This window comes from Drosophila albomicans, chromosome 3, assembly GCF_009650485.2.
Source record: "Drosophila albomicans strain 15112-1751.03 chromosome 3, ASM965048v2, whole genome shotgun sequence".
Taxonomy (NCBI): Eukaryota; Metazoa; Arthropoda; class Insecta; order Diptera; family Drosophilidae; genus Drosophila; species Drosophila albomicans.
Window position 1 is genome coordinate 52,997,095 of NC_047629.2, and position 24,393 is coordinate 53,021,487.

Genomic DNA, 24,393 nt, shown 5'->3' on the forward strand with positions numbered 1-24,393 from the left:
AAGTGCTTAGTTAAAAACAGAAGCGAAAATCAAACAAGTGTAAACTGCGATGGCTCAATTTGTGACTCACATACAGCCAACGCTGTTGGAGGCATCGCAAGGTCATGTGCCGCATCATCATGGCCACCAGGTGGGCGTGCAACACTCATCGCACTTGCCACACAGTGGCCACAACATGCCCTCGCCCCCCACGGCCCACAACCATCATCATGGTGGAGGCGGTGGACACGGCAACTCGTCCTCGCATCATCATCACAAGCAACCGCATTCAGAGCCGCATCATGCCGAGCAGCAGCATCAGCAGCATCAGCAGCCACACAGCAAAAAGTCACATCATGCGACGACTCATCACGGCAATCCCGTGAAGTCGCATCCGCATCAGAGTCCGCCATCGGCGGTATCCTCGCCTCCGGGGGAGCATGTCGGTCACTATGATTACTTTCAGCATCAGCATGAGCTGGCATTTCAGCATCATGGCGAGGGAGCCACGCCTACTCATGGCAGTGGCAACAATAAGCATCACGATAAGCATGAGCATTGCCCCACAGGACATCAGAGTGCGGTAAGTCCTGAGGCTGACATCATGGCTCTGCATGATGTGATCGCATCATTGAATTTGTGTAGCAGGCGCATCTTCTTCTTAGAGATATGTGTATCCAACGAAATGACGCAATCGTAATCCTTGAGTTGGCACAAGTGAATGCCAAATGAGTCATCAGCTGCCATCGACCATCTTTCCATTCCGTTCCGTTGTCCTTGCCCTCGTCCTCGGCCTCGTCCTTTCCTGTGTACATTAACCAACTTCATGACGACTCTCATTTCGCTCTGCTGGCGTCAGGGCGTCGCAACGTCTCCAAGGCATCGTTTACGGTTTATTAAAAAAGCTTTAAATTAGACACCCCAATCCCTACCCTCAGCCCAAACCCAACCCAACCCAACCCAACCCCTCCCTATCCTTAACCACAACCCCAACATACTCCATAGGAGGCTTGCCTCCCCATTAATATCGGCCTCTTTATCATCATCCTGCACTCTCGAAAGCTTTTTAGCGTTCAAATGTTGTGTGTGTTCTGTGTTGTGTGTTGTTATTTTGTTTTCGCATTGTTTAAAAATAAACCCAAACTGGCAAATTTTCTCTTTTCGCTGCTCTTCACATCGGGTCTTCATCGCATAGTCTCTGGGTCTCTGGGCCTTCGGGGCTCTGCTCACTGGGTCTGGGGGCTTCCGTGTAACGCTCACCATTGAAATTAATTTAGAAAACGACTCAAATCGCTCGCTGCCTGTTGTTTCTTTTTGGTGCTGTGTAGCCAACGCGTCTGGCCGTCTATATATTTCACATAGATACATTCTATATCTATTTACAATTTATTGACAATCGAATGTGGTTGCTTCTTGTCGCATGGAGACACTGAAGAAACGCTTTCCATCGCTGCAGAGTTTGGGCGTAAGTTGTACGAGTAAACAAACGCATTTTATGTAATATTTTTCAACATTTGGCTTTCGAATTTATGCAGTTGACCCAAAAATATCACACGACAGAATTGTGCGAATATTACACGAGTATTGAAATTTATTTTATGTGTGTGCTGTGCGTGGGCAACTTTTGTCTGGCGTGCTCGGTGCACTGAACTAAAGTCGCCATCGAGTCACCTCGTCACCTCTCCCACCCCCCAAGGGGCGTGTTGTGTGTTGTTGGTCGACCAAGTGCTTCTGTGTTTTATGGTTGCGTTCCTTGGGGTCATCAAAGTTATGGACAATTAGCTTAGGCCAAAGCGTCTGGCAGGCTATTTTACTTGGGCGCCTTTTATACATATTTTCTTCGCTGTTGCTGTTGCTTGTTGTAACTTTATATGCCACGCCAGGCGAAGCGAGCTGGCGATAGCCTCACTATAATTAATAACTACATAAGGAATTACTTAGGCCACTTCGACGACGCGCAAACACTCTGAATTAATCAGATTTTCGCATTTTTGCAATTAATAAACTTTTCACTTAAGCAATGTCAATGGCGTCAAGCTACACTCAAGCAAAAATGTTGGCGTATACTTTATTTTATTTATGTAGTAAAAGCGTCTAACACAAATGTTAGCTCACTCTTTAGCGTATACTTAATTTCACTTAAGCAGCAATGGCTTCAAATTACATTCAAGCAAAAATGTTAGCTAACAGATAACCTAAGCCAGTGCACTATGTTGAATTTGACCCGTTTTTGTGGCCAAAATTTAAATTTTTTAAATTAACAAGATTTTTGAATGCAGGTTTCTTGTATAATAAAGGTTATTGCTATACGAAGGTATTTTAGAAAAGTGGGCGTGTCAACGCCCACATAAATCGAAAAAAAGCGAATATATAAATCAATTTTCAAGTTAGAGACCCGAATTTTGGAACACATGATGAATGTCCTATTTCAAATGCTTCCTGAAAATTTGGTTCAGATCGGATAATAAATATGGAAGTTATTCAAGAAAAAAAAAAAAATCGCAAAGGCTTTAGCAGTTCTGCAAATTCTGGCCAAATGCTACTCCCTAATAATTCAAATTACGCAAAAAACCGCAAAAAACGCATAATGAGCTTACATGTTATGAATTCAGAATTGACAGATCTACAACATGTAAGTTAACAGACAAAACATTTCAAAACCCAAACAACAAATCCAACAAGTCCAAAATGCAGACTCAGCGTCTGACCAACTTCCTGCACGCGCCGAGTGCACCTGCAAAACATTCCAAGAAGACCCAAGCCAAGTTGCCCAATACATCCGCCACATGCCGGTGCAAGCAATTCCAGGAACAAGAAGCATTGCACCCAATTCACCAACCAAAGCAGCGCTGTCGACGCCGCTGCTGAAACTCGCAGCCTTATATAGGGCTAGCTTTAGAATTAGTCTTTAGTCTTTAATTCAATTTCAATAAAGAACGGTTCCAATCGGAATCGTAATGAAATATATTTTTGTTATTATTTTTTAAATAAATAATTAACTGGCGCCCGAGCAGGGACCGGAAAGTTCGCGTATCGATAGTGCAAAACCGTATCTAAGTGCGCCAAAGAACATTTTCGGTCAAATCGCGTTACGATAGAGCAAAACAGTTTCTAAGTGCGTGAAAGCGAATAGTGCATCGACAGAGCAAAACAGTTTCTAAGTGCGCGATTCAAACCAAGTTATTATCCCAATAAAGGCTCGTGATAATCAATCACTGGGAAATAACAACCAGCCAATCGGACATTAATTTGACGAAGTGCAACTAAGCCAAAAGGACGTTAATTCGACCAAGTGCTACCAAAGCAATTAAATTTGCAAAACCTTCGCGACTATTAAATTAGTCAGTTGAAGGAACAGTTCAAACAATCTCGGCAATTAAGTTAGCCAACATAAACCTGTACCAAGCCATTAAGTTAGCTAGTGTAACAGGTGAGATTGTGAGAACTGCATCGGTGGACCACATATTCTGCAAGATCCGTTCTCAGAATACTCTCCAGGAGGTATGGATCACGGAGCCCCAGTAGCAGCTGCAAAAAGGAACAACCCCGTCCCATCAGGAAAGGTGGCCACATCATTGCTAATGTAAGCTAGATATAAGAAATTTTACAAAGAAAAGAAAACAAAAACAGAAATTAAAAACATAAAGCAAAGTGTGAAAATACACAAGACTCCAAGGAGTCCATATAGAATATAGCAAATCACAAGCAAATGAATAAAACTAAAAGCGAAAAGCAAAATTAAAAAAAAATATATAAGAAAAGAAACGAATCATTGCAAAGTAAACAAGACTCAAAAGAGTCCATAGTAAAAGAGTAAATAACATAAATAAGCGTAAAGCGATAAATCAAACAAAAAGATCACAACGGTGATATAACTTATTCCAACTTTGCGATTCCCAAGGGACCCTCCAAGGTAGAAGGAAAAAACCATCCACTGGTTATAAACTTATAATATAAAACAAAAAAAAAAAAAAAAAAAAAAAAAAAAAAAAAAAAAAAAAAGGAAAAATATAGCGTTTAAATTTCATCTTATCGCTTATGGCCAATCGTCATAACTTAATTCGACCCCCCATACTAGATCCAGAAGAAATAGAACAAGCGAACGAAGCACAAAGGCAACGTTCAATTGAAAGACAAAACAATAGGCATTTAGAACATCAACAAAACAGACCCACCATGAACGAAAATAACAGAGCCGCTCTAACAGCCGCTATAAGCGAAATATTAGCCGAACAATTGCCAATATTATTAAGGCAACATACCAATCCTGTAGAAGATTTTCTAAGTCTCCCAGATCATGTTATTGCGCCAGAACATCAAAGAAATTTGACAGATCTTGACAGAGTACCCGACATAGCAAAAGGTTTGCGAGAGTTTAGTGGAAACCCCGAAGAATTTAGCTCATGGAAAAAAAGTGTAGAGCGTGTTTTACAAGCATATAACTCATACCAAGGTACGCCCAAATATCATAATATCTTGCACACCATCCGAGACAAGATAACGAAAAGTGCAGACCAAGCTTTAGAAGCATATAAGGTACCGCTTAACTGGGATGCCATGTGTAGATGTCTATCACTGCATTATGCAGATAAACGAGACATAGCAACCCTAGAATATGAAATGACTACATTAGTACAAGGTCCGAATCAATCAGTGGAAGATTTCCACAAAGACGTATACAGACACTTGTCTCTAATTTTAAAATAAAACGAGTAGCATGGATATTGACAGAAACGGGGAAGCAATGTTGACAAAATTATACAGAGACAAAGCGCTAGACACTTTCATTCGAGGGCTACAAGGTGACTTGCCTCGGCTATTAGGCATGAAAGAACCAGCAGACTTACCTACCGCACTACATCTCTGCTTAAAAATGGAAAATCAAACCTTTAGGTCGAAACATGCCACTGTTAAAGGACATCCAACACATTTTAGAAACAGTAATGGTAAACCCATACCAGCCCCACGGAATGTCATCTTCTCAAACAGACAACCACCACCACAATCCCTTTCAGACAACAACAGCCACGACAATACTTACACTACGGACAACTACCACCAACTCCACTACCAAGACAATATTTCCCAAATTCTGGGTATCAACCAATTGCCAACCCACGGCAATACACTGTTGCCACAACCTCTCAACAGGTTGCACCACCTAGGCCAATGGCCCCGAAGCCGCTACCGCGTCCAGAACCAATGGATGTGGATTCCAGCGTTCAAACGAAATTTGTCAACTACATGAACAGGCCACGATTCGAAGCTGGGAAAAGACCCCCGGTCCTATACCAGACGGACAGAAACGACAGAGAAACTTTAACATACAGACAAACAACGACGAAATAACAGAACCTTCGACAGAAACTTACGATACCACAACTAACTATGAACAAGCAGTCGCTGAATACGAGACTCACGCAGACGTAGAACAAACAATAGAAGAATACGTAGAACAAGTAGACCAATACGACAACAACTATGAAGATGACACTTGCGAATTTTATGACTACTCTGCACTAAATTTTTTAGAGTAAAGAGTTCCTCTCTCCCATACTTTACTTGTAGATTGAGGAACGGCCAAATAATTAAAATTCTCATTGACACTGGATCCAATAGAAATTACATCAAGCCGAAATTTGTAGAAAACCCCACTCCAAATAAAAACCCTTTTCACGCCGTCTCGATAGGAGGTAATACACTGGTAACACACCACAAAAATGCCAACTTGTTCAATATAACAGATGTTGAGGTGAAATTTTTCTTATTAAAAGACCTAGAAACTTTTGATGCTATTTTAGGAAACGACACCTTAAAGGAATTAGGAGCAGAGATAAATCCAAGTAAAAACCTAATGGTAATCAGAAACAAGATAAAAATCCCTTTAAAAGAACAAATCTTCGAAGCAGTAAATACAATAGTACCAAGAACAAGCCACCTGTCAGAAACACAGAAAACAAATCTAAACCAACTCTTAAAAAAATTTCCAAACCTCTTCGCCAATCCAAACCAAAAACTGACCTACACAACCAAGGTACAAGCAACAATAAGAACATCAACCGACACCCCTGTATATTCCAAGTTCTATCAGTATCCAATGTCACTGAAAGATGAAGTGAATAAACAGATAAAAGAACTTTTAGAAGATGGAATAATTCGACCGTCTCGGTCCCCATACAATTCTCCCGTATGGATCGTACCCAAAAAAGCTGACGCTTCAGGAAAAAAGAAATATCGCGTCGTAATAGACTATCGCAAAATAAACAGAGTAACCATTGCAGACAAATACCCTATTCCTGAGATAGGCGAGGTACTTGCACAGCTAGGCAATAATAGAGTATTTTCGGTTTTAGACCTCAAAAGTGGTTTTCATCAAATCCCTTTGAAACCTTCAGATATAGAAAAGACCGCATTCTCCGTCAATAACGGAAAGTATGAGTTTACACGACTCCCATTTGGTCTCAAAAACGCGCCCGCTATATTTCAGCGAGCTTTGGATGACATACTTCATGAACATATCGGTAAGATATGTTTCATTTACATAGACGATATCATCATATTTAGTAAAGATGATGAATCCCATTACAGGAACTTGGAATTAATTTTTCGAACTTTACAAGATGCCAACATGAAATGTCAGTTAGATAAATGCGAGTTCATGAAGAATAAAGTCGAATTTCTAGGTTTTGTAATTTCCGATAAAGGCATCGAAACAAATCCAAATAAAGTCGCAGCGATAGCCAACTATCCCTGCCCTAAAACACTAAAAGAGCTGAGATCTTTTCTTGGACTCTCCGGCTACTACCGAAGATTCATACAAAGTTATGCTAAGTTAGCAAAACCCCTTACGTCTCTTTTAAGAGGGGAAGATGGACACGTGTCCAAAAACAGGTCATCAAAAAAACCAATTACTCTTGACTCCGAAGCATTGAAGGCTTTTCAAAAACTACGAAGTTGTCTTATTTCAAAGGAAATAATTCTTCGCTATCCAGATTTTACTAAAGAATTTCACTTGACAACGGACGCGTCTAATTACGCAATAGGAGCAGTCCTATCGCAAGACAACCAACCAATTTCATTCCTATCGAGAACACTAGCAAAAGCAGAAGAAAACTATGCAGCTAACGAAAAGGAAATGCTGGCCATCATTTGGTCACTTAAAGCTCTCAAAAATTATTTATATGGGAAAGCAAAAGTCAAAATATTCACCGACCATCAACCCCTAACACATTCTTTGAGCAGTTGGAACGGAAATGCTAGAATTAAAAGATGGAAATCCTACCTAGAAGAATATGACTACGAAATATTCTACAAACCAGGAAAGGAGAACGTCGTAGCTGACGCACTCTCGAGAATAGCAACTGATCAAATCAATTCCATAGCCTCAACTCAGCATAGTGCAGAAAGCTCAAGTCACGAACTAATACCCAGTATGGAAGTCCCCATTAATGTTTTCAAGAACCAAATATTTCTTAACAAATCAGATAAATCCGACTACATATTCTCTATACCATTTCCCACGTTCCATCGACACGAAATATACAAAAAGGAATTTAACGATAAAGAATTAGTAGAAACTCTAAAAAAATACCTCAACCCTTCGGTTATAAATGGCATCCAAACAACTGAGGATATAATGGGGAAAATACAACTATTATATCCTAAATATTTCAAAAACGTCAAAACCCGATTCTCTCAATCTATGACTGTAGACCTCACCAACGAATCTAGACAAGAGGAGGAAATCCTCAAAATCCACAATAGAGCACACCGCAGTGCCGAAGAAAATAAAATTCAATTAGCAGAAAAATTCTACTTCCCCAAAATGAAACAAAGAATAAGCAACATAGTAAGGCAATGCAAAATTTGTAAGGAATCTAAATATGACCGACATCCCCCTAATCCAGAAATAAAAAAAACTCCAATACCAGAATATCCCGGTCACATCATTCACATTGACATTTACTCAACCAAAGGCCATTTAGTTCTTACAGCAATAGATAAATTCTCAAAACTAGCACAGGCACGCATAATCAATTCAAAAGCAATAGAAGACATTCGAACACCACTTAGGGACATTATTTTCTATTATGGAGTTCCTAAGTTCGTTGTAATAGATAATGAGAAATCTCTCAACTCAAGGTCCATAAAATTCATGCTTGAGGATCAGTTAAATATTACAATTTACACTGCGCCACCATATAAGAGTACAGTTAATGGACAAGTAGAAAGGTTCCATTCGACACTTTCCGAAGTAATGAGATGCTTACAGAAAGAAAACCACCATAGAACCTTCGAAGAACTTCTAGATAGAGCCATATACGAATATAACTACTCTTTCCACTCCACGACCAAAAAGCGACCATTAGAGGTATTCTTCGGAAGGAGAGTCACGACAAACCCAGACCAGTACGAACAGGCCAGACAAGACAATATTGACAAACTTAAGATAGCACAAAATAAAAATTTACAATTCCACAACAAAAGCAGAAACGAAATAATAACTTATGAGCCAGGACAAGAAATATATGTAAAAGTAAACACTCGTTTAGGTTCAAAACTTTCCCCAAGATTTAAGAAAGAATTAGTTAAAGAAGATAAAAATACAAACATTTTAACAGAATCTGGAAGAATCGTACATAAAAGTAACATCAAATCATAATATTCGCAGGGTATTACTATGGACAATAACGGAAGCTACAATGGACATTACAAACTACACGAACGCTCAGACAGTGACCATTCATAGGGGACTGGGAAAATTACAGACATCCTCAACAAAATTAGTACATGTAATAGACCTTAATCAAATCCAGGAAGCACTAGACCTACTTAACAGTCATACTGAAGAGGGCCTAAAGCGTAGTCCGCTATATTCAACAATACATCATGAGTTAATCGCTACCACTAACGCACTCAAAACAATAACAGATTCCCCAAATAAACGAAAATCTAGGTCACTAAATTGGTTAGGCACAGGTTGGAAGTACATAGCAGGCAACCCAGATCATGACGATCTCGTCATGATAAAGAAAATATCAATAATCTCATCAGTAATAATAATCAACAGGTTATAGTTAATACACAACTGGAGCAAAGAATTAACAAACTTACGTCCTTATCGAACTCCCTAACTAATTCAATACAAAAAAGTAGTTTTCTTAGTAACGAGGTAGCCATTAGCCTTCATAATGAAATCCGATTATTAAAAGATGAAATAGTAAATATCAAGTATGCCACTCAGTGGGCCAAATTAAATATAGCAAATACTCTTTTACTAAACGAAAATGAACTAACAGAAATTGGAGAAATATTTAGAAAAGGCAATATGCCACCATTGTCAATCGAAGAGATAATGGAATTCTCCGATATATCAATGCTTCATAATAAAACTACACTTTTGTATATTGTCAAAATTCCTAACCTAGAAGAAATTGAATATCAAGATATTTTTATTAAAACCAATAGTAAAAAATAACGCAATTGTACACTTAGAAATAAGTCAACTATTTTTGTATAATGATATAGTATATGGCATACCAAAAATTGTAAAACCTACTTAAACATAAAAGTTTGCGACAAAAAGAATGTTATTGATGTAAGCCAAACACATTGTATTCCGAAATTAGTTAAGGGAGAGAGAGCACTGTGCAGTTTCAGTAACGCGGATCACATCCCGGAGATAGAGGAAATCGACAATGGTATAATTCTCCTCAATAACTTCAACGGCAATTTGGTCTGGAATGGAACCGGAAATCATCTGGAAGGGTCATTTCTAATTCACCTAATCAACGATTCCATGCAAATCAAAGAGCGGCTATTCAACAATATGGAGCCAGTCATTATGCAACCAAAAGTGCCAATCTCACAAATAACAGCCGAAGAAACTGAACGTTTAAGGATTCTATCCCTAGAGGCACTGGAAGCGCTTCATCTCAATAACACCAACAAGCTGCAATACATACAGACGCATTCCATGGTCAACAGCATTACAATGTTAACGCTCTTCGGTGTCATCCTGATAACAGCGTTAGGACTTCACGCTTGCAGTCGGAAGAAGAACACCATTACCCTTCAACTTGGACCAACACCAGCTCCATCAGAAACATTGAAGCCACCACTCCGCAAGCAAGAAGATTTACAGAAAAATCCACTGCCTCAATTCAACAACATCCCATACTTTTGAGAAATAAAATTTGCTTGAGGACAAGCACGAATTAGAGGGGGAAGAGTTAACAGACAAAACATTTCAAAACCCAAACAACAAATCCAACAAGTCCAAAATGCAGACTCAGCGTCTGACCAACTTCCTGCACGCGCCGAGTGCACCTGCAAAACATTCCAAGAAGACCCAAGCCAAGTTGCCCAATACATCCGCCACATGCCGGTGCAAGCAATTCCAGGAACAAGAAGCATTGCACCCAATTCACCAACCAAAGCAGCGCTGTCGACGCCGCTGCTGAAACTCGCAGCCTTATATAGGGCTAGCTTTAGAATTAGTCTTTAGTCTTTAATTCAATTTCAATAAAGAACGGTTCCAATCGGAATCGTAATGAAATATATTTTTGTTATTATTTTTAAATAAATAATTAACTTGTATATGGACACTTACTGAACAAATTTGAACATTTTAGTTAAAACCTTTTGGAAAGTTCAACTTTCTTTCGAAAAGTGACAAGGGGACAACACTTGCTAAATATACAAATTGTTAGAAAAATACGAACAAAACACGGAACATATTAGTATCAACACATAGTAATAACTTGAAGAAGTAATATTCCTTTTGAATTTTATTATTCAATGATTTTTTGTGGGAGATATGCCAATTTGAAATTGCATCGCAAATTTAACATTTAACACTGCACGTATTGTCTGCTTGCAACAGCTTACTTTAACAGCTGTTATTTTAATATTAAACTGTTAAGTTAACATTTTCGGTATACAATATCGCGATTTGATCATTTCTCAACATGGTAACATTAAAAACACGGAAATTTGAATACTTGCGAAAAATGAGTTTTGGCCACGAAAACGGGTCAAATTCAACATAGTGCAGTGTCTAGATACATTCAAGCAAAAATGTTAGTTAACAGATCACTTACACTCAAGCCAAAACGTTATTAAACTGTCAACTCAATTGCTCTTAATTATGTTAATGGCTTGCAGACGCCGCTTTTTTAACAGTGAAGTGCTAACATAATTATGTTAATGGCTTGCTGGAATGTTGCTCTGTTAAACTGTTCGAGTTCTGGCAAAGTATCTTTTGAATTCGCACTTAATTACTCAATATATATATTTCAAATATTCTCTTACTCTTTAGCATATACATAATTTCACTTAAGCAGCAATGCAGCCATTCTAATATATATATTTTATGGGATCGGAGATGCCTCCTTATGCCTGTTACATACATTTCCAGCCGGCACAAAGTTATAATACCCTTCTACCCTATGGGTAGCGAGTATAAAAAATGAATTATACTTTTATTAACTTAATCAAGTTGTTTTTAAATTTGCTAACCAAATAGTTGTAAGCATATACATATATTAATAAAAACTCGTTTTGAAAGTATGCGAGCATAATTTTGAGTACTTCGGGGATTAACCCCACTGTCAGCACGCTATTGAAAGAAATTGAAAACAATGTTGTTGTCGATGGGTTTTCAAACAGAACAGAACCTATTGCTATTCCTAATGATAAGCCATGATTTTATGCTCCGAGCTTATATATTTTTATTTTTTCGAATTTAAAAAAAATTACAGACACTGAAATCTTTTCTGCCGATAGAGAATCTAGGGCCGAGACTCTAGGTTATCATTACTTACCTCTCTCGTTCAGATCGATTGAGCAGAATCCACATCCGCATTCAGTTCCAAATTCATTTTGTTTGCGGGCAGTCGAAACATTTAAAATGGGCAGAATAAAATTTAACGGAGTTTTGTTACTCATGGTCCTTCAAATATTCTTTGTGGCTACAACAACTGGATACGAGTATGAAGTGAGATCAAAGACATAATACTAAGAAGAATAAAGAGTGCTTAAAGTGTATACGATTTCTTTCAATCAGACGTGTGAATTAGACCAAATATCTTCTTTCAACACTCACGCAAAAATGTGAGCAGATAACTTAAGCAACTATGGCGTCTAGCTACACTCAAGACAAAACGTTAATAGACTGTCAAAGCAATTGCTTTGGCGCTCTTAATTCTGTTAATGACTGTCGTTCTATTAACAGTGGAGTTCTAACATCATTATGTTAATGGCTTGCTGGGTTGTCGCTCTGTTAACAGTAGAGTGCTAACATCATTATGTTAATGGCTTGCTGGAATGTTGCGCTGTTAAATTTAAGAACTTCTTACAAAGTATCTTCTAAACTCGCATTTAATTACTCAATATAGCTCAAATATCCACATGCAAACAAAGTGATAATGCTATAAAGCCTTCATTTATATTGCATAGAGTATATTTACTTAGAAATGTTAAAGTACCAGCTGGCATGCAAACATGCAATTTGGTCAAGTTTCTTTTTATTTTTTTGGGCATGTCGAGAGCCACCCTCCGAGAACCCCAACGCAACGCAACGTTTTCGAGGGGGTTTAAAGTGTAACCCAAAACCCTTTTGTTGGCCAAAACAAATAAGGCGATGTTTGGCCAAGCGATAAAGGCCAACTGCAGCTTAAAGACACCCCGCAAGCAGAGCCCACTGAGCACATTAATTAAATTCCAAACAGTGCGTCGCACCTTGCTGCCACATGCCACATTTGTTACCCAAGTATGTGTGCTACGTGCGTGTGTTGGTGATAAAGTAAAGCAAGCACTTTACAATTTGCCCTGGTCACGCTGCAATTTCAAATGCAATTTTATGCAATCGCCTTCGGGGTGAGTTTTTATCGCATTCTCAGGGTGGATTTCCTTAGAACGCCTAATTTGCGACAACAACAACAAGAACAACACGAACAACAAGAACAACTCAAACAATAACAATGCGAGAAGGAAATTGATGGCACTAGCAGAAAGCAGAAATTGTGTCGTTGCTCGGCATTAAACGTGACTGTGACTCTGACTTGGCTGACTGCAAACGCATCTGATTGGATTTATTTTGGGGTGTTGGGACTTTTTTAGGGGTTGATGTGATTTTCGAGTTCGAACTTCGCACTTCGAAACGGGAAGTAAACAAAAAGTCCAGTCGAGCATTGCGTCTGCGCTTCTTGTTGGAACTCTTATTGGAAACTGGTCATCAACCAACTGTGGATTGTCTGTATTCTTTTTGGCCTTGTTTACGCTCAGTCAACAAAGTTGAGACCACTACTACGAGAAAAGCCACTAAGGGTAGCAGCTGCACGATGTAATGATTTTATTTACTCAGCTAATTAGTATAATGTTCTCTGTGTGTGCAATGTAGTTTAGTACTCGAATTTCGCTTGGGTGCGCCAGGATATGAATGAGGGCTTAATTAGTTAGATATTAATCCCAGCTGACAGAATGTTAAGCGAAGCTAATAAATAGTGAACAAAATTGAAGGACAATTTCATCGCATACAAAGTTTCGAATCTCAATTATGTTCATAGAAATGCTTTTAAAAATAAAGAATAATAAATTTCCATAAATTAAAATAGTTTCTTCATTTATAATTAGTATAATAGCTGGTGATATTATTTCAAGTGAATGTCTATTAAATTATATAAAAAGTTCATAGAATAAATTTCCCTTTTCCAGATATAAAGATAAATTCAAAGAATAATAATGTTAGAAACAAAAGAACATTTCTGTTTTAACAGACTAATTTATTGTATAATTAAGTAAGGAACATAATACGAAAACATTTCTACTTCAACAGATTAATTTATAGTATAATAATGTAAGGAACATAATAGTTGAACATTTAGATGAAGAATTATTTGCAAAAATCGCATAAATGAAATAGTAATAAAAACAACCGCAGGAAAAATAAAAAAGTAAATGAAGAATTAATATTTGATTTTTTCTGACTGTTGTAGGGGGGCGTCAATGAGATAAGATAAACAATTTCACTTTTTACAGTTACGTTTTCACTTGAAAATACACTTGTTGTCCCGCTCAGAGAATAGAAAATATGTGATATGTAGAAAAAGCACTAAAAGTGGGCAGGGTGACCAACATGAGGAGAAACTAGATCAGTGTGACTGCACATGTGACAAGGTCACACGCACAGTATACTAACTTTGTCGATATCAATCGATCGCGACCACACCGTCAACTGTTTTGAGTGGTCACACCTGAAATCATCTGGCATCAACACCTTTCAATGTGTTTACTTCATTGTATACATGGTATATTCTATAGTATGTGTAAAATATACTAAAATAATAAAATCTAAAATTAAGGGACTATATTTTGAGTGAAGTCGCTGTCTAATAACTGACGTAGAACAAATCTTAATGAGAATTTTTTGACCGTGAAATTTGATGACTTCTTTTCTCCCTTAATTTATTATCCTTACCAATTTCAAAAGAGTTTTATTGATTTGAAGATAAATCACGTATTTCTCACATTCTAAAGGGGCGTTGTTTCGTTGTTAATTTTGTGCCGTTTCCGCTTTTGTTTTCGCATTCGCTGCGCTTCGCTGCGCTTCGCTTCGATCCAGCTCCACTTTTGTTCTACTCCAGTTGCAGAGCAGAAAATGTCAACAAAACAAAAACACAAAACGCACGTGTCGAGCGTGCGGCATTCGCTTCCGTTTCCAGTTGTGCCACCCCTTTTTATTTAATTTTCTTTTGTGGCGCCGACGCAACGTGAATCGTGTGGCATGTGAGTCAGGGTGTCTTCGGGGGGGTTGCTTTCCAATTGGAAATTGGTTTAGTGAGTGGCAAGTGCGCAGGTCCTTTCGAAAATCCTGGCCGTGGACGATGCCGACAGAAATTTCAACCACAAGTTGTGAGGACTTTTCGCTGGGCATCCAGTCTGGAGTTGAACATTGAAGAAAACGGCAGCAAAAAATTTCAACTGCTCCTCAGCGTGTTAAACTGAAGCGACTCTGTGTGTTGAACCAAACAGCAAGGAATCCAATCAGACACACACATACACATTCATACACATTCACACACATTCATATTCACACACCCTCACACACACACACATGCACTCGTGTACATAAAGCTTACATAAAATCTAAGGAAAAATCGATAAGAGTGCATTTAAAATTCAAGAACGAAAAGAAAGAAAAATTCTCAATTAGTTTCGCGTATACAAATTAATTAGCTCAGTGAAAAAAAAAGCGGCTATGAAAACTATGACTAATCAGTGACGACATTCGCGAGCTGTGCTTACACAATTTCTCTATACTCGATATAGAGTTGAGAAACTTTTGTAGTCTGAGGGACTTTTGCAACCAACTTTTGAGATCGACAAATTTGCCAAAATGGTCACTGAAAATGGAGCTCAGGTAATGCCAAAAATTAACTGAACAAATACTTTTTGCAGCTAGGGTGTGTATTAACTTTTCGACTGCACTGTGTGGCGTCAGCCATGTTGGCGACCATTTTGCACGTTATCGATTTTTCATTGTCTGGCCTGAAAAATTGCGTAAAAACTAAGTAAAGCGCAATTAAAATAAATCCACATAAAAGTTGAATGGGAATAAAAGAATTTTCAGTTGTTGGTCGCACCCATTATCGATTTTTCATGGCTAAAACTTTTGTCGTATTGAATTCAAATCGAATTGCGTGCACTTTTCTATGTGTATGCTTGTTAATGAGCTAAATATAATAATGCTAGGGGGGAAGAATAGAAAAAATACTCCCATCAGCGTCATCGAGCGACCCTCAGTGTCTCATTTTCCCAACTCTCATAACTGGGTGTGGCGGTGCGTGCCCCGTGCCCCGTTCTTCGTGCCACGTTCCTCGTGCAAAGGTAATAGAGATTTAGGTTAAATTTAATGATGACATGCGACATTTTGCGCCACACCAAGATCTAGAAAATAATCCATAATATGACTCATAATATGTTACCCAGAGAGTTCGCTTCAAGAAATCAATCTGTGCAATTTGTTGCTTAAGTATCTCTCTTGAAGTAGCATAAGCAAACATGTTGCCACTTGGGGCGACAAGTTCACAAGCAAAAGGCACTTCAAGGAAACTTAAAGTTGCTGCTCAAACACTCAATTTGCACAACTCGAGCGATGTTATACAATCCTGACAGAAGGACCTTTGAACTTTCGTTGCGTTCCTCCAACTTTCGAGTTGGGCAAACAAGGAAGCAGAACAGACTTCCTTTAGAATTTCAGTTCGGATGGCATACGAAATGAGTTTTGTGTTGGCCCAGCCATGAAAAGGAGCTCAGCTCACTTCCGTATTTGCTGAGTGAGTGTTTGAGGGGGGCACCCCAAATGAGGGAGTGGAGGAACCGAAGGGAGGCTCGCCTTCGCTGCTGCACTTGCTGCTTCAGGTTCGCTGTCTGCGGTCATTTCTTTCTTTGCTTGCTTTCCAGTGCGAAAAATGCCGCCTGCCTTCCAATTGCACTTTCCAAACGCCACCAGAAATGACGTCATTTTCGAGATCGACTTCGGACTTCGAATATCCAATTCCAATTCCAATTTTCACCCGCTGCTGCTCAGTGATGCGTGAACAGCAACAGGAAAACATAAACAAATTGTGGGTGGCGTTTGGTGGTGGATACAAGAGAGCACAAAAAAAAAGAATACAAATCGGGGGCAGCTGCGAGTTGTGTGTTATATAGCAAAGCCAAATTACACCTGCGCACCTCTTGACTGCTTAGTGCTGACGTTGACCCCTCGCCTTGACCGTTGCCAACGTTGAACTTGAGCCATCATTTACGAGTATGTTACCTGCTAACTACCAACTAACTAACTAACTACCTTCCACCTGAAACCGTTGCAAGCTTCAGTTGCGCAACGACGACTGAAACGCTTGACGATCAATAACACCCCCAAGTAAAGCTCATTTGATAAATACGCAGTTGACACGCAACTTTCACCTGTTCCCTTTACCTGGGGGAGATGTTAACGTTGCTAAAAAACAACTAAATTCGCATCAGGCGATATTTATTTGCAACCCAAAGTGATATATGTTATATAGCATTGGGTAGTTTCACTTTTATATCACTTTATCATAGTGTGAGTTGCAAGGGCAAAACCTTGCAATTAATTGTCTTCTTCCTTTTGCAAAAGTGAAAATGTATTTTATAGAAGCTTTTATCTGCCTGAGTACCTTGCTAATGTTTAGCATATTATTACAAAATTTAGTTGAATCATTTATTCCATTGGCTAATTTTAAATTCGTGTCAAACTCAATAGAAAAATTAAATACAAAATATCCCTTTACCAACCATATGTTATCCTCCATAGCATTAAATTTGTAGTTAATATTAAACGAGTTATTTTAATGTGAAATATAAAATTTATTGCTTTTCATATGGTGATTTCCTTTTTTTTGTGTTTATTTTACTTTATTGTACATTTTATTTTTAAATTAATGTAAAATTTTAAATAAAATGGAACTGAAAATTTATCTTGTCGAGTACAACATATTGTTATTTCCTAAATAAATATTCTTATTGATGCTATTAGAATATAATCGCTTAGATTGTGAAGTTTAGCTATTAAAATTTCGAAATCGTTGGTTAGATTTTATATTATAAAATTGTTAATATAAACGCTTTTATTGCTAAATTTATGACTTCCAAAATCGACTCTTTTTGTTAGCTATCTTATTCTTAAATTGTATTTGTAAAATCCATTTAAGAATACAATTTTTGTAAAGAAAGTTTTAATTACAGAATTCATTTAACTCATTACTGGATGAAGGCCTTAGTCGCTTTGGCTCATATCATTGGAATAAAATATAATAGTAATAATAATATTAATTCATTAGTAATATTCAATAGGATGTTATATTTATGTATATTTGCCTGATATCGAACTAATAACATGAATTCTTTAAATATTTATATCCACACTTTTTTGGGAATCATACGACAGTTTTTATTCATTTTGTAAAGTTGTTGGAAATGAGAAAAGCAACTTTTAATCGTTTTTCAGCAGTTCTTGTGCTTTTTTTTTATGAACACAATTTGGTAGCTCCTTTAGTAATAGATGGATAGGAAAAAAATTAAGGCAATATATAAACATGCTCTTCGGCTGGTCTGTCTATTCATTTGAATAACTATTAAGAATTGCAAATTATTACAATTATTATTATTATAATTCCTTAACGGTTGGATAATTTAAATGCTTTTGCAATACACATATATTCAGCTCTCTCAATGGAATTTATCTTCGTCTCTTATGAATTACTTGGTGAAGCATAAATTAATTGTGTATTTCAATTTATTTCCTACTCAATAGTGATCGACAACTTTTCGAATTCAATTTATTTCAGGGCGATGGCAACACTTCCTTCCTGCGTGCCGCACGTGCTGGAAATCTAGAGCGCGTGCTGGAGCATCTGAAGAACAACATTGACATCAACACCAGCAATGCGGTAAGTTGCAACACGAGTATATCCCATTGAAGTCAGCTCCTTAATGAATATCTTCAATACTTGCAGAACGGTTTGAATGCTTTGCATTTGGCCTCCAAGGATGGACACATACACGTTGTCTCGGAGCTGCTGCGTCGCGGTGCAATCGTGGACAGTGCCACCAAAAAGGGCAACACCGCGTTGCACATTGCCTCGCTCGCCGGCCAAGAGGAGGTGGTGAAGCTTCTCCTCGAGCACAACGCTTCTGTGAATGTGCAGTCGCAGAATGGCTTCACTCCACTCTACATGGCTGCCCAGGAGAATCACGATGCTGTGGTCCGCCTTCTGTTGTCCAATGGCGCCAACCAGAGTCTGGCCACCGAGGATGGCTTCACGCCACTCGCCGTTGCCATGCAACAAGGCCACGACAAAGTGGTCGCCGTGCTCCTCGAGAGCGACACGCGTGGCAAGGTGCGTCTTCCTGCGCTGCACATAGCTGCCAAGAAGGATGACGTCAAGGCTGCCACGCTGCTACTTGATGTAAGTTTTTGAATGAATCTTACTTATTTATTTAAGTGGGGAGTTAAGGGAGCTACAACATTCCTAATGTACTCACTCTTGTAAGGTACTTCTTACCTTAGGAACACACTTTGGTAGCTCTTTTAGTAATAGGTGAATGGGAACAAAAAATGAAGGCAATATGTAGATCTGACCTTCGGTGGGTCTGTCTGTCCGTTTGAATAACTAAGTCTTAGTAGCTAGTGACGTCAAACTTAGGGAAAATATCTGTACTACGCAAATCAATATAGAACTACAAATTATTACAATTGCAAATCAAATCAAAGTATATCAAAAGTATAATGACTAGATCCTTAAAGATTTACTCCTCAATGTTTGGGTAATTGACTAAAAAGTTTTCATATATTCCATAAAAAAACAAGAAAGAAAGGTTTAGTCGAGTGTGCTCGACTGTGAGATACCCACTTACAATGGTAAATAAAAGCAAAACACTGCGGTATTAATTCAAAAATACTCTAAATATACCAAAGGCTATATCTGGTATATTGATATACTACATTCTAAATTTACCATAGGCGTTGTTGTCCATACAAACGTATAAAGTAATATTTATTTATTTACGTGTTTAATTATACAAATAATATAATAACTAAAAGAAGGGAGCACTAGCTACTTAGGCCATCGACTCGATAGTTAACTTTTATGTTGCTTAATATGTTGTTGATGTCTAAAAATTAGATTAGTAGTTTTACATTATGAGTAGTTAAGGTGAGAAGAGAGGTAGAAATCGTCACCCTAGCCTTAAAATAAAATATATCTTATTTTTGTGGGTCGGAGGGCATAAAGTTTTAATACCCTTCTATTCCATAGGTAGCGGATATAGTTACCTAAATCTTAAAAAAATTCTTGCAAATATAATAATCCTGTGCATATAATAAACTGGAATTTTATTAGTTTTTCTTGATATAATTTAGTTCTCTCAATAAATTACTAATTTTACTGTGACTTATTTATTACAATTTCATTAAGTATACATTAACAAACATATTCAAATGGCTTGCAGGCACTAAATTGATATGTATTTCCCAAAAATTAATAGCAGGTGTTTCACAGTTATTTAGTATGAGGTTTTAAAATAGAAACAATAAAATTTAAATGGATATGGGAATGTTTAATGATAGTTTGAAAGAACTGTCTCTGATATTTATGTCTTAAAGATAACTTGAATCAAGTGTTAACTTAATCAACCTTCCACACATTTCCTTTGCATTCACAGAACGATCACAATCCGGACGTGACCTCGAAGTCGGGCTTCACGCCGCTGCACATTGCCTCGCACTATGGCAACCAGAACATTGCCAATCTGCTGATCCAGAAGGGCGCCGATGTCAACTACTCGGCCAAGCACAACATCAGTCCGTTGCACGTTGCCGCCAAATGGGGCAAGACGAACATGGTGTCGCTGCTGCTGGAGAAGGGCGGCAACATCGAGGCGAAGACCCGCGATGGCCTCACTCCCCTCCACTGTGCCGCACGCTCCGGCCACGAGCAAGTCGTGGACATGTTGCTCGAACGCGGTGCTCCGATTAGCGCCAAGACCAAGAACGGACTCGCTCCCCTTCATATGGCAGCCCAGGGCGAGCATGTGGATGCTGCACGCATTCTCCTCTATCATCGTGCCCCAGTGGATGAGGTCACCGTCGATTATTTGACCGCGTTGCATGTGGCAGCCCATTGTGGACACGTGCGTGTGGCAAAGTTGCTGCTCGATCGCAATGCGGATGCGAATGCTCGGGCTCTCAACGGTTTCACGCCGTTGCACATTGCTTGCAAGAAGAATCGCTTGAAGGTGGTCGAGTTGCTGCTGCGTCATGGCGCCAGCATCAGTGCCACAACTGAGAGCGGACTGACGCCGTTGCATGTGGCAGCGTTCATGGGTTGCATGAACATTGTCATCTACTTGCTGCAGCACGATGCCAGTCCCGATGTGCCCACTGTGCGTGGCGAGACGCCGCTGCATTTGGCCGCACGCGCCAATCAGGTGAGTTTGGAGTGCATATTACGTATACGCAGTGTTGTTAATCTTCCCCTTTGTTCGTAGACCGACATCATTCGCATTCTGCTGCGCAATGGCGCTCAGGTGGATGCTCGTGCTAGGGAGCAACAGACACCGCTGCACATTGCCTCGAGGCTGGGTAATGTGGACATTGTGATGCTGTTGTTGCAACATGGCGCTCAGGTGGATGCCACCACGAAGGACATGTATACGGCGCTGCATATTGCTGCCAAGGAGGGACAGGATGAGGTAAAAGATTTGATTGCCAAAAAGATCACCGATCACATCGACACCGTCTACCTGATGCAATTGTTCTGGATACGCCATCAGGAGTTTTTCATTTGATTTGTTTTACTTTTCTCTTTCTTCTGTTACTTTCATCGAGTATTACACGATTACGATTTGTATGTTTTATTTTTGTTGTTTTTATATGTGTTTGGCCGTGAATAAATGTAGCCATTATTTTGTATGTAGTCTTTTTTATTTATATTCTACTTATGATTTTACTTACCTGTGATTTTTATGATTTGTAGTTGTGGTTGATTTTATTTTAAGATTGCACTCGAATATGTCAGGTGTTCAAGCATTTATGTTTATCAACATATATGAAGTATATATATTCGGCATAGACAGCCTTCAATATGTTCATACCACAGTAAACTACGCTTACACTTACTGCTTTACACTCTCTAAATCTCCCGCTTCTTAACCCAACTAACTCTTCTCTACTTCCCACTAATGCTTCAGGTGGCCGCTGTGCTGATCGAGAACGGCGCTGCCTTGGATGCGGCCACCAAGAAGGGCTTCACCCCGCTGCATCTGACCGCCAAGTATGGGCACATTAAGGTCGCTCAGCTGCTGCTGCAGAAGGAGGCGGATGTGGATGCACAGGGCAAGAATGGCGTCACTCCGTTGCATGTGGCATGCCACTACAACAACCAGCAGGTTGCTTTGCTCTTGTTGGAGAAGGGCGCCAGTCCACATGCCACAGCGAAGAACGGACACACTCCGCTGCACATTGCAGCACGCAAGAATCAAATGGATATTGCCACCACGTTGCTGGAGTACGGAGCTCAGGCGAATGCCGAGAGCAAGGCTGGATTTACGCCTTTGCATTTGAGCAGCCAGGAGGGACATGCTGAGATCTCGAATCTGCTGATCGAGCACAAGGCAGCGGTCAATCATCCAGCTAAGAACGGTTTGACTCCCATGCATCTGTGTGCTCAGGAGGATAATGTGAATGTGGCCGAGATTCTGCAGCGCAATGGCGCCAACATCGATATGGCCACCAAGGCGGGTTACACGCCTCTCCATGTGGCTTCGCACTTCGGACAGGCGAACATGGTGCGCTTCCTGCTGCAGAATGGGGCCAACATCGACATGGCCACCAAGGCCGGGTATACGCCATTGCATCAGACCGCTCAGCAGGGACATTGTCACATCGTCAATCTTCTGCTGGAGCACAAGGCGAATGCCAATGCTCAGACTGTGAATGGCCAGACGCCACTTCACATTGCCCGCAAGCTGGGCTACATTAGTGTCTTGGACTCGCTGAAGTCCATCACGAAGGAGGATGAGGCAGCTGCTGCTCCGGCACAGACTGAGGAAAAGTATCGTGTTGTTGCGCCCGAGGCCATGCATGAATCCTTTATGTCCGACTCGGAGGAAGAAGGCGGTATGTATATCACTCTATATCACTGTCTTTGCGATACTCTTTCCCAAATATACACACATAGTCAGTGCAGCACTTTAAAACTATCCAAAACTAAAGCTATGCCTAGTCTTATGTTAAGTTAAGCAAAATGTATCCCGCTTTTATGTGTCTGCCGTCGTCAGGTGACACAAATTGGGAATTGGACGCATGCTACGAGTTTGGCATTGGCGTTGGCCAATTGAGGTCAAATCCATTCAATGCTCAACTGATCTATCAGCCGTATTACCAGGGCGACTTTCTTTACGTCTCCAGTAAGTGTCGAGTCAACGCTCCAAGGCTCCAATTGTAAAACTCTCTCTCTACTCTACTCTCTGTACTCCTACTTGTACTTGTATTCGTACTAGTACTCACTATATATCGTACTATATATATTCGTATTCTAAGCTACAGAGCTGGCTGTTTATCAAGTGCTGACATTGGCTGCGATTGGCAATGGATATTGTCTTGAAATTGTTGTCAAATTGAACGAATTGTTGTTGAAATTCTTCGTGTTTAAGAGCGCACTTTATATGGCTTAAGGCTCACTTCAATGTGTAAATTAATTCTTGACGTTGTGATAAACACAGTCCTTGCGCCCTTGTAGAGGAAATGGAAATATTTTACTTAGATGAAAAGTAATTCTCGTTCACAGAAAGAAAAAACGTGCTAAAATCAAGAATAAAATCTTGATTTAAGATTGTACAAATTGAATGTCAAAATTTAACCAAAAAGCTTTATTCTTAAATCATGATCGAAAATTCAATGAAGTCTTTCAGATCTACAGCAAATTTACTGAAAATGTACATTCTAATCTCCAAAAACTTCATGAATATTTGTTTTAATGTTGTAGAAAGTATTAAACATACTTATAAACAGCTGTGAACATTGAAATAGCAGTGCTTACGACCTACAAGAGACATTGAGACAAAATTTTGTTACAAAAGCTTATTGTATTTTTTAGAAATAAATTATGCTATGTACTAGAGGTGAAGAACTATCGATAGTCTGCTCTATCGATAGTGATAGCTCTAGTTTTCATAAACTATCGAGTATCGACGATATCAAGGAAAATCGATCGTCGATAATTGTCGATAGTGCAGTAAAAGAAAATAATTTAATTATTTTTTATAATAGTCCATATTGGTTTAAAGTATGAGAGTATGAAATTGGTTTTCAAATCTTTATCTGAAAATAATAAATAATTATTATTCAAATAATATGAATTTTTATTTTTTATGTTTACTTTAACTGTTATTTATATATTTATTTCAACCAATAATTTTGTACGCCTATTTGAAATAATTTATCCTGCTTTGCTGAAGACCCTCTCCGACTCTACGGAGGATAAGGGTATACAAAGAAATTAGAAAAAATATCGACCACTATCAACGATCACTATCGAGAGTGCGAGCTATCGAGAGCGTGTCGATAGTGGCCAACCATCGATAGTCCCGATAGTGCTATCGATAGTTCTCCTCCTCTACTATGTACACAGAAAGAAAAAAATTGCTAAAGTTTGTTACGTTTTGGGATATCGTTTGTGCCAGCAATGTTGGGGGGGGGTTATCGATATATCGCAAGGCGATGTATCGGAGAGATGAAATGGCAACTCCAGGGGAGGGAAATTTGAAAATTGCTCCTCCTGTTAAATAGGAGTTGAAAAAGCACGGTCAACTTTTTTTTATGAGAGG

The 24,393-nt window shown here is 39.0% G+C and overlaps 1 protein-coding gene across 21 annotated transcripts in view; it reads left to right on the forward strand.

Annotated features, from left to right (window-relative positions):
• Nucleotides 1–24,393, forward strand: part of LOC117571165 (ankyrin-3) — a 78,893-nt gene continuing 54,500 nt past the window's right edge. For 5 of the 21 annotated variants that reach the window (XM_052006103.1, XM_052006106.1, XM_052006114.1 and 2 more), the window contains exons 1-7: nucleotides 35–562; nucleotides 18,354–18,455; nucleotides 18,522–18,974; nucleotides 20,230–20,994; nucleotides 21,055–21,258; nucleotides 21,757–22,684; nucleotides 22,846–22,974. In XM_052006103.1, coding sequence (XP_051862063.1) covers nucleotides 50–562; nucleotides 18,354–18,455; nucleotides 18,522–18,974; nucleotides 20,230–20,994; nucleotides 21,055–21,258; nucleotides 21,757–22,684; nucleotides 22,846–22,974 — 3,094 coding nt within the window. In that variant the 5' untranslated portion in view covers nucleotides 35–49. Of the gene's footprint in view, nucleotides 563–1,250; nucleotides 1,445–11,893; nucleotides 11,978–14,911; nucleotides 15,401–18,353; nucleotides 18,456–18,521; nucleotides 18,975–20,229; nucleotides 20,995–21,054; nucleotides 21,259–21,756; nucleotides 22,685–22,845; nucleotides 22,975–24,393 lie in introns of those variants that run through there. The other 16 variants (XM_052006104.1, XM_052006105.1, XM_034253179.2 and 13 more) reach the window with 8 other exon arrangements.